At 36.0% G+C, this 10,965-nt stretch overlaps 1 protein-coding gene across 1 annotated transcript; it reads left to right on the top strand.

Moving 5' to 3' along the window:
• The first annotated feature begins 5,741 nt into the window (after positions 1 to 5,741).
• Positions 5,742 to 8,744, top strand: LOC144545009 (uncharacterized). The gene is made up of 5 exons (XM_078293564.1): positions 5,742 to 5,908; positions 6,037 to 7,124; positions 7,257 to 8,178; positions 8,254 to 8,446; positions 8,721 to 8,744. Exons 1-5 carry the CDS (start codon positions 5,742 to 5,744, stop codon positions 8,742 to 8,744), a joined length of 2,394 nt encoding a protein of 797 aa, XP_078149690.1.
• The last annotated feature ends 2,221 nt before the right edge of the window (positions 8,745 to 10,965 follow it).

Genomic DNA, 10,965 nt, shown 5'->3' with positions numbered 1-10,965 from the left:
TTCGGAATGGGCTATCCGAAGCATCAGAATTTAAAAAAAAACTTCGTTTAGTGCCTCAAAAATTTAGTTTAAGTTTTTGTTCAACGGTAGACGTACAACAATCGGTATTTTGTTTAGTCAAAAGCTTGAGAGATTATTCAAGAATTATCCATATAATTATTTTAAAATGCATTTACTATTTATTGTGTGCGTTTACTTATTCAAGTAAATGGTATATGTTGACAATAATGAAATAATTCAATTATTCTCTAAAAAAAAAAAGAAGTTGACATTATTGATGCAATCTAACCATATTTCCTTGTGTATATTTGAATAAAACAAATTATTAAGAATCAAGGCCAAGTCCTTAATTAGTGTTATCTTTAGACTTGTGATATCCAACTAACAAATCAAATCAAAGTTATAAAGAGTTATGACATCATTCATAAATATATAAAATGTCTTATTTTTTGGCATACACCCTAAACAAAAAAACTAAAATTATTTAAATGAAAATATTAAGATCTCTCTCTCTAAAAAAAATAAAAAAAAATAGAAGACCGCCCAGCAGAGGGGCAGTCAGGTCCCTAGTGGACCGCCCCTACCCCGAGCAGTCTGCTAGGAGTGTGGACCACCCATAGGACGGACGGTTGGGGCAGTTTTGAAAAAAAATCTGAATCCGGAGGCACTTTTGTAAAAATCTTTTTTTTTAGGGTTTTAATAAAAATGCCCAACATCCGTCTGAATTGAATATTCAATACGATACGATGTCATAGCGTTTACTTTAGATGGCAAACTCATCCAATGAATGGATCATGGGAGCGTTTACTTGTAAATTTAGATATCAATCTCAATTGGACAGTGGACGGGTGTCTCCTGGGGCAGATCAATTCAAATTAATATTCTTGTGACTTGCGCGCCACAATAGCTCTCATTAAATTAATTAGCACACAGAAAAAAAAAAAGCACTATTTTTCTATATTCGTTTCAATTTTAATTAGCACACAGTAATCATCTATGTATGTAGCACAGTTTCAATCAGTATATATGGCTTAAAATACCTTAAGAAAAGAAAATTGATTTTTTATTTTTTATTTAATTATAAGAACATTTCTAGTGGGTATTGTAGTTATATCATTTATGTTAAGCACGTTAATATAATTAACTATTAATATAACCTGTTGCCATCACTAGTTGAACTTTTCAAAACAATTAATTTCCTAAGAAAATTATTTCATTAAGATTATGTTTGGTATCAGAACAAGTCTTTGGTCTAGTCACGCAAGGCAATGCTCTTCGCTTCAAAACCCAGATTGTGTCCCTAATTTTGAAACCCAAAAAACAAATATTACTCATATATGTGAAATGGACGAGTTATCTTTATTGAAATCATGATATTGTGCAAGGTTTCAATAATCTTTACGCTTTGTTCTCTTTAGATTGATAATTACATAAATTAGTGAAGTATCTTCAATGAAGATGGGCTTTATTGCCTTGTTATAAAAAAAGTGAAGTATTTCTCTGAAAGCCGTGAGAGAGCTACACAGACATTTATTAGGAAATGTACACAGATTATTATTTAAATAACAGTGTAGAAAGCCTTGCAAGAGCTACACGGATATTTAATTAAAGAACCGTGAAGAAAGGTCGGCATTGTACACGGATGTTTGTTTAAATTAAAGTGTAGAAAGCTTGTGAGAGCTACACGGCCGTTTCATAAAAGCCGTGTAGAAAGGTGTCACTTATACACGGTTTTTTGTTTAATTAATAGTGTGGAAAGCTTTTAGAGAGCTACACAGACGTTTAATAAAAAAAGCCGTGTAGAAAGGTTATTTTAGGGTTTTGGTTATTAAAGGGCGCGCCTTTTCCATCACCAAGTTGGTTATATAATAGGCCTTCTCCTTCCAGGGCCGATTTGATCAATTCTCTCTCTCTCTATAATCTGATAATTTCAGAGGCGGATGAAGATCATGTTTTAATAAAGAAAAAGCTGATCGAATAAAGAGTCGAATGAAGATTTTCAAAAAAAAAGGAAGAGGAGAGATGAAGGACCTTCAGAGCCAGACGAAGAACCGGATGAAGAGTCGACTCTGAAGGTTCTTCATCCTCCTCTTCCCTTTTTTTTGAAGGTCCATCCAACTTTTTATTTTCAGCTAGCTCTTTCTTTATTAAAACATGTATCTTCATCCTCCAAAAGAAAAGAACCCTATTGGATAATTTCAGAGCCGGCCGGATGAAGAGTCGGATGAAGAGTTGGAGAAGGACCTCCAAACCGGATGAAGAGGTGGATGACGAAGGACCGTCAGAACCGGATGAAGAGCCGAATGAAGAGGTGGATGACAAAGGACGGTCCTTCGTTTGGCTCTTTATTTGACTATTTATCTGGCTCTGACGGTCCTTCGTCGTCCACCTCTTCGATCCCTTTTTTTTTATGGTCCTTCGTCCAACTCTTTATTCAACTCTTTCTGTAATTAATGCTCAATAAGAATTTGTAATTTTTGTATAAATTAGTGTACATGAATGTTTTGTTCAAATTGCTATATATGTTTTGGAATTCTGGATTTTAAATGTCTTCCTTTGTTTTGGAAATTGTTTGTTTTTCTATCTGAAAAACATAAAAAAAAAATACAATGCTACACATACGTTTAATAAAGAGCAGTGTAGAAAGGTAGAATAAAAAATTTCTTTTAATTAAAAGTGTTAAAAAAACAATTCTACACGGCTGTTTATATATAAGTCTGTGTAGCTCTCTCGACTTTCTACACTAATTTATAGCTAAATGTTCGTGTAGAAAGGTTGAATAAAAAATTTCTTTTAATTAAAAGTGTTAAAAAACAATTCTACACGGCTGTTTATATAAAAGTCCGTGTAGCTCTCTCGACTTTCTACGCGGATTTATATATAAATGTCCATGTAGAAAGGTTTAGGGTTACAAAAGCCTTCTTCCAACGCCGTTTTGATCAATTAATACTCTCTCTCTCTCTCTCTCTCTGTATTGAATTGGTCTGATTTCTGCGCACAAGGATTGAGACTGGAGCTGAGAACTTTGAAGTTAATTTGCATTTCTCCTCTCTATCCTGCTAGGTTAATCTTCCTCTTTTCTATCGCTAATTTCCTGGTGCTTACTATTGCTTAATTATTTAGGTCAATTATTTATTAATGCATGCATGCTTGATCTGTTTAGGTAATGTAAATAATTAGTGTATTGTGGTCCAATAACTGACCTATTGATGCTTTTAGGTCCATGCCCGTTCAAAATTAATCCAATAGGGATTAATTTTGGATAGTCCCCCATTTGGGACTGCTATTTGAATATTGTGTCTCATTTAGGATGTGAACACATATTAGCGGGATTTAATTAGTGTTTGAGAAAAGTTCGACAACATTTCTCCTTATTGCTCCTACGAGTATGTGGTTTTACGCATACTTGGGGAGTTAAGGGGAAATGCTGCCGAATTTTTCTCAAACACTAATTAAATCCCGCTAATATGTGTTCACATATGAGGCATAATATTCAAGGAGTGGGTTAGGATTGTAAACCGGCCCCTTTGTAAGCCAAGAAATTGTTCGACCACCATGATTAATTGGAATCATTCATTTAATTTAATTTACAGATGGATCGAAGTTGGATGTTGATGTGAATTATTACAATACAAGTAATAAATCCTAATTTACGCTCAATTCGGTTGCAAGTGTACAACCTTGTCGAGTAGTACTTAGGGATCGTCTCCACAGGGACAAGTTGGAATATCAAATCTAACCTAACAATTTAATTTAGTAAAAGAAAGTAAAAAAAGGTTTTTGTTTGTTCAAAGGTTGGTTTGGTTTTGATTAAAATGAATTAAACTAAAGTCTTAAAGCAAAATCTGAATTTTTAACAAGTATGAGAAATTAGGGTTTCTTAGGGTTCCTATCCACTAGTGTTATGACTAATTGGTTTATTAAATTTGTTTTTTTAGTTATGAAGGCACAGTTGGGTGTTGTAGGTACAAAGGGATATCTCTATATTAATACCATCTTTAAATTAGAATAAACGTCACCTCTCAGTACTTGGCTACCCAAATCTAAAGTCATTAAGTTCTTACTGTCCCAATAAATCTAGAAAACTATCTTTCACCTATCGGTACTTGGCACAATTTTCTAAACTATTAGGTGAAGCTCGTATAAGACAAGCGTCACCTCTCGATACTTAGCCTATCAAATACTCTATTCCTTATGGTCTGGACCTAATATTCAATTTCTCAATTGCAAATACCAAATCCTAGGGTTTCATGTGATTTCGATTAAGTCCTCACAATCAATTAAAATAAAGAATAGATCACAACAAAGAACAAGAATATATAAAATAAAACCAACTAAATCATAACAAAAGTTTCAAGTACAACCCTAATCAACCCTAGAAAAGCCCTTAGCCAGCCATGGCTAAGATACAAATCAAATCAAAAGAATAAAAGAGTTTCAAAGAAAAGAAAATAATAAAACCGATTGATCAATGGTGTCTTCTTCTCTCTTCTAGCTTTTCCTTGCTCTTCCTTGTTGAAACCCTAGAAATTCTGCCTAAAAAAACGTGTTCAATCTGTTCTACAGGTCCCTATTTATACCCAACTAAAAAACCTAGAAATAACCAACCAAAAATAGCAAATTCGGTCTCTGAACCGACCTAATTGCGGGCCGCAATACATTCATTGCGGGCCGCAGTGCATGGAGGAAGTTAACAGACTGCGCAGAAAAATCTGAAGAGTCATTGCGGGCCGCAATGGATTTGGTTGCGGGCCGCAATGGGTGTGCTGGAATGAAGATGCTGTGCTGGAGAAGTCATTGCGGGCCGCAATGGATGTGCAGAAATGCTCTGGCTTGCTTGGTTCTGGCTTGCTTGGTTGCGGACCGTAATGGATCCATTCCGGGCCGCAATGAATGTTGGCAGAAGCTCCAATCTTCGTGCTAACTCACCCGTTTTGCTTCGTTAAGCTCCAAACACTTGATTACCTGTAGAACAAACATAACTAGGACAGTAACTTGAACTTTTGGACATTTCTAACCTAATTAAACCTAATTTAATCAAAACTTGGCTTAATTTTACATAACAAACCCTAGGTTTCAATAGATACAATTTCAGCTTATCAGATGTACGAATTGCGACGTGATATTGCAGAATATTTGGCTCGCGTTGATGAGTTCATAAATGTGCCGAGAGTTATAGAGTGAAGACAAAGGATAACGACATCTTGTGTCCTTGTAGAGATTGTAGCAATTTTAAAAGATTTGGGGACGTGGAAGAAATTAGAGCTCATTTGATTTGTCGGGGATTTCAAAAAAGATATACATGTTGGTTTATGCATGGTGAGAAAATTGGGGAATGTAGTGCTACCAATAGAAATTTTGTTTTGGAAGACAATATTGGTATTAATGTAGAAGTTGTTGATAATTTTGAGCTTCATTCCAACGATGATTTTGAGAATGTCGAAAATTTTGATAATGTTCTTGAACTTGATTGCAACGAGGGTCTTTGTGAGATTATTGATGAAAATGTAGAATACGATTTTACTGAAAATCTAGAGGACATGTTACGTGATGTGGAAGATGAAATTATTGATAAAAATTATAAAAAATTTCAGTATATGTCTAATGAATCCAAAAAGCAGTTATATCCCAGGTGTACCAAATTTTCGAAACTGTCAGCTGTGTTGAAATTGTTGAACTTAAAAGCAGACAATGGTTGGAGCGACAATAGTTTCACGTCCTTATTAGAGCTTTTATGAGAAATGCTCCCAGATAACAACGAGTTACCTTGTACAATATATAAGGCGAAGAAGTTGATCTGTCCAATGGGCTTGAAGGTCGAAAAAATACATGCATGTCTGAATGACTGTGTATTGTACCGTGGAGAGTACGAGGTCATGCATGTTTGTCCTAAATGCGGTGTTTCACGGTACAGACATAAGAACCAAGACACTAACGATGGTAACGATGAAGAAAACAAGGGCCGGGCTCCGGCTAAGTCGGTGTGGTATTTTATGATAATACCGAGATTCAAACGGTTATTTGCAAATCCCAAAGATGCAAAATTATTGCGTGGCATGAAGAAGAGCGCAAAAGGGACGGTAAACTAAGACACCCGGCTGATTCTCCTCAGTGGAGAAACATTGATAGAGAGTTCACAGAATTTGGTGGCGAATCAAGAAACCTTAGGCTAGGGGTGAGCACAGACGGAATGAGTCCGTTTGGAAGCATGAGCAGTCGGCACAGTACTTGGCCAGTTCTTATATGCATCTACAATCTTCCTCCTTGGTTGAGCATGAAACGCAGGTATATAATGATGTCATTACTAATCCAAGGACCCAGACAACCCGGAAATGACATAGATGTATATCTCGCACCATTAATTGAGGACCTCCAAAAATTGTGGAGGAATGGCATCCGGGTGTGGGATGCGTACGGCAAAGAGCAATTTGAACTGCGGGCCATGGTATTTTGCACCATAAATGATTTTCCCGCGTACAGAAATTTATCGAGCTATAGTACTAAAGGAGCAAAAGCGTGCCCTATCTGTGAAGATGACACGCAGGTGCTGAGGTTGAAAAATTGTAAAAAGAATGTTTTCATGGGGCACCGTAGGTTTCTTCCTATTAATCACCCATACTGTAAGAAGAAGAAAAAATTCAAGGGGAACACTGAGCTTGGAGTGGCACGTCGTCCGTTAGACGGGAAGGGTGTCTTCTTGCTAGTTAAAAACCTTAAAGTTGTTTTCAGAAAATGTGCCAAAGCACCACCGAAAAATATTTGGAAAAAAAAGTTCATATTTTGGGAGCTACCGTACTGGGAATATTTAGAAGTGAGACACTGCCTAGATGTCATGTATATTGAAAAAAATGTCTGCGACAGTCTAATTGGCACATTATTGAATATTCCTGGGAAGACTAAAGACGGTATCAATGTTCGAAAAGACATGGTGGAAATGAAAATACGATCCAAGCTTGCACCACAAGATAAAGGGCAGCAAAAGGCATACCTACCTCCCGCAATGTGCACAATGTCGAAGACTGAGAAAACAAGCTTCTGTAAATGCCTTTATAGTATTAAAGTCCCATCAGGGTATTCTTCGAATATTAAGAAGCTTGTGTCGATGAAGGACATGAAATTGATTGGTCCGAAATCCCACGACTGTCATGTTTTAATGACACATATGATTCCTGTTGCAATTCGGGGAATTTTACCAAAGTCCGTTCGGCAAACCATCACAAAGCTTTGTTTTTTCTTCAATGCAATTAATTCCAAAGTGATAGACCAGCTAAAATTGGACCCTTTGCAAAAGGAGGTCGTCGTTACTCTTTGCCATCTTGAGATGTATTTTCCGCCATCTTTTTTCGATGTTATGGTTCACCTTGTTGTTCACCTTGTGAGGGAAATTAAGATTTGTGGTCCCGTGTTCCTGCGGTATATGTATCAATTCGAGAGATTCATGGGTATTTTGAAAAGTTACGTAAGGAACCGACATCGGCCCGAAGGTAGCATCGTAGAAGGATATTCCACGGAAGAGGTGATTGAGTTTTGCACCAACTACATGACCGGTGTTGGTCATATTGGCGTTCCAAAATCTCGATATGAGGGAAGGCTCCAAGGAGTAGGGACTATTGGGTTGAAAGCCATAGTTGCTGATAGAGATGAACTGTTAAAGGCACATTTTATTCTACTACAGCACATGGCAGATGTCACTCCCTATATAGATGAGCACATGGCAATCCTTCGACAACAGAACTACACGAGAAGTCAGAAGTGGATTACTGACGAGCATAACCGTTGTTTCGTAGGATGGCTGAAAGAAAGAGTGAAGTCACACTCGGAAATGTCGCCCGTAAGTGAAACGATTAGATTGCTGGGCCAAGAACCCCAAATGGTTGTTAGAACATTCCAAGGATACGAGATTAACGGATATACATTTTACACTAAATTACAAAGTGATAAGAGCACCATGCAAAATAGTGGGGTAACGTTGGTGGCGACGTCTCAAGAATTCAGTAGATCAGGGGATGCCCGGCCTGTAATGGCATCAAAGTCATATTACGGTGTTATTGAAGAAATTTGGGAGCTCGTTTACAATGCTCACCTCAGCATTCCTTTGTTTCGGTGTCAATGGGTCGAAGACCGTGGTGTTAAAGTTGATAACGACGGGTTCACACTCGTTGATTTTAACAAAGTCGGGTATGTTGATGATCCGTTCATACTCGCCAAGCAAGCAACCTAAGTCTTTTATGTCACTGACCCGAGTGATGCTAGGTGGAGCATCGTCTTACCCGAAAAAAGAAGGATTGTTGGGATAGAAAACGTAACCGACGAAGAAGAGTACGACCAGTTCGATGAGATACCTCTATTTTGTGCTGATGTGCAAGCTGAGATTGCAACAACTACTGAAGAACAAGACGAAGCAAATCACATGAGATCTGACCACTGTGAAGGACTATGGGAAAATGTACAAACAATGAAAAAAAAGAGAAAAAGGAAAAAAAAAATCCAATGTATAATATTTATTCCTTTTAACCGTGAAAAATTTAATATTTCTTTTCCAGAAAATAAACAACGTATAATATTTATTTCTTTTATAATATTTCAGAGATGAAGAGCCGAACGAAGAGTCAGACCATAAGATCACTTAAGGTTAGTTCTATAATATATCTCTGGATATTAATTTGTTTCTCATTTTAGTTTTTTTTTAACGATCTCAATTTTTTTTTTGTTTATATCAGCCAGAAGATCCATCTATGTATTAATGACTCGAATAGAAAAGCAGAGTTTATTTGCAGTACTGATGAGAGCTTTGGATGACTGTAAACTGATAACATTTTACTGTGTTTTTGTATTTTACATTTTATTTGTTCAAATATAAATGTTATGAATATATATATCTGATTAATTTTTCTTCATATTAGTTTACTTAAATATTAATATAAATATCAGATTATTAATATAAAAATCAGATTATCAATATAAATCTAAATAATAATATAAATATCTGATTTTTTGTGCCGATGTTTTCTAAGAATTCCTGTAATAAAGGCTTTTGGAAGAGTCGTTTTGATCGTCTTTTCAAATTCCGTGAAACTGTTGAAACACGTAATTAAAAAAAGAAGTCCTCCACGGACATTTAACAAATGTCCGTTTAGCTCTGTTATTATTTTAATGACCACAAGGTTTTCTACACGGACATTTAACTAAATGTCCGTGTAGCTCTCTTTTTTATGTATTTATTTTTTTGCATATTTTAAAATGTTTAAAAACCTTTCTATCCGGATATTTAGCTGAATGTCTGTTTAAATTTTGCATTTATTCTTAAGTTTTTATATTTATTATTTAAACTGATTTTTTTTTTAAATTATTATTTAAACTGGAAAAGGAAACGACGCTCCAAACTCAATATATTTGCGATCAAATAAAGAGAAATACACTTCTTATATACAAATTAAATGGCTGCGAACAATGAAGAACCAGTGGCGGAAGCGAACAAAAAAGAACCAGCATCTCTACACGGATATTTCCCGAGAAGCTGGCCGTGGCCACCCCTGTCAAAGCCAAGGCGGAGCCCTAGGGGCCATCCTGAACCAAAGCCCTACATCCGTAGGGCCAAGCGTCAGCAAGCTATTGTTCCATTCGAGCCTTCCTAATTTTTTACTCTTTATTAATTAGTTTTTAATGTTTATTAGTTTTTCCAGTTTTTTGTTAAGTCTGTATTATCTTTTACTTTGTGTTATGTGGGAACTTTTATCATTGTTTAGTATGATTTTGTATGATCTGTTGTTCAATATTATGATTTCGTATCATTGTTTAAATGCAGTTTTTTTTTTATTTCATTTTACATATTAAATGTAGAACTTAAGAATAAAAAAATAAAAGGCAACTTATTATTTATTTAAGTACCAAAAAAATCTGTGTAGAAAGGTTTTCCACACGGACTTTTAATTAAACATCCGTGTAGAAAGGTTTTCCACACGGACTTTTAATAGAAAGGTTTTTAATTTCCTAAAAATTTATACAAAACAAAATTTATATTACATCAAAAAGGATCCTAGCTAATACATCCTATATCATCATACACAAAAAACTGATTAAACAAAATACGGAAGAAGAAAACAAAAAAAAGCTAGCTAAATTAATGAAACATGCCTTCATAAAGGCCCTGGCGTGATGACCCCGGCCTCCTTCTAATCCAGGGGCTCTTTGGCCTAGTTCAGCGATCGCCTCTCCTCATGTACGGCTTTGGTGGTGGGTGCCCCCTTGGGCTTCGGCGTTGCACATTTGAAGGCGGCCACGGCCATGTCCTCCTGTAGTTGGGAGGAGGCATGAGATAGCCGGGAGGGACTTCGAAACCGGGAGGGAGTTCGAAATTAACATCAACCTCTTCGGGAAGGACGTAGCCGGAGGGCAATGGCCATGGCACATTTGAGGGGTGAGCACTGCCGGCCGGAGGGACTTCGGAAGGGACTTCGGCCATTTCTACTTGCAAATAAAATTTATATAAAGAGGTTGATCGAACTAGTTTTATACTTTTATATGGAATTTTGAAGAGCCGTTTCGTCTTCTAAGAATTTTAAATTAATAAAGATTTGCACACGGACGTTTAATGAAATATGCATGGAGACATTCTCTATCATTTCTAAACGGTATTCTACTTAAACATCCGTGTACGAAAGTTACTTAAATGACAGGGTAGAAATTTCAATATTAAAAGATTTGCTATTTAAACTGAAAATGTGCTTTTTAAATAATTATCTAATGGAAGTCGGAACGACGTCGCTTCAAACTCTGAAATTTTATTATTTATAAATATTTGAGTTTAGATGCAAAGCTTAAAAATAAAAATAAAAAATAAAAAGATGTCTTTATATTTCGAACTTCCCAAGGCACGCATTTTTTTCCGCGTATATATAGAATTTCTACACGGATTATTAATGAAATAACCATCTAGAAATGTCTTCCTTCACGGATGTTTAATTA

Source organism: Carex rostrata, chromosome 27 (genome assembly GCF_964058835.1).
Source record: "Carex rostrata chromosome 27, lpCarRost1.2, whole genome shotgun sequence".
In the NCBI taxonomy this organism is placed as follows: domain Eukaryota; kingdom Viridiplantae; phylum Streptophyta; class Magnoliopsida; order Poales; family Cyperaceae; genus Carex; species Carex rostrata.
The sequence above is the reverse complement of the archived record's forward strand: the minus strand, read 5'-3'. Positions and strand labels throughout refer to the sequence as shown.

What these genes read in the sequence shown, in the direction of transcription:
- LOC144545009 (XM_078293564.1), top strand. Translation starts at nt 5,742, where the DNA reads ATGCTCCCAGATAACAACGAGTTACCTTGTACAATATATAAGGCGAAG. An exon ending in GAAGGACATGAAATTGATTG is followed by an intron (nt 7,125 to 7,256) that starts GTCCGAAATCCC and finishes TTAATTCCAAAG; the next exon opens with TGATAGACCAGCTAAAATTG. An exon ending in GTTGATTTTAACAAAGTCGG is followed by an intron (nt 8,179 to 8,253) that starts GTATGTTGATGA and finishes GAGTGATGCTAG; the next exon opens with GTGGAGCATCGTCTTACCCG.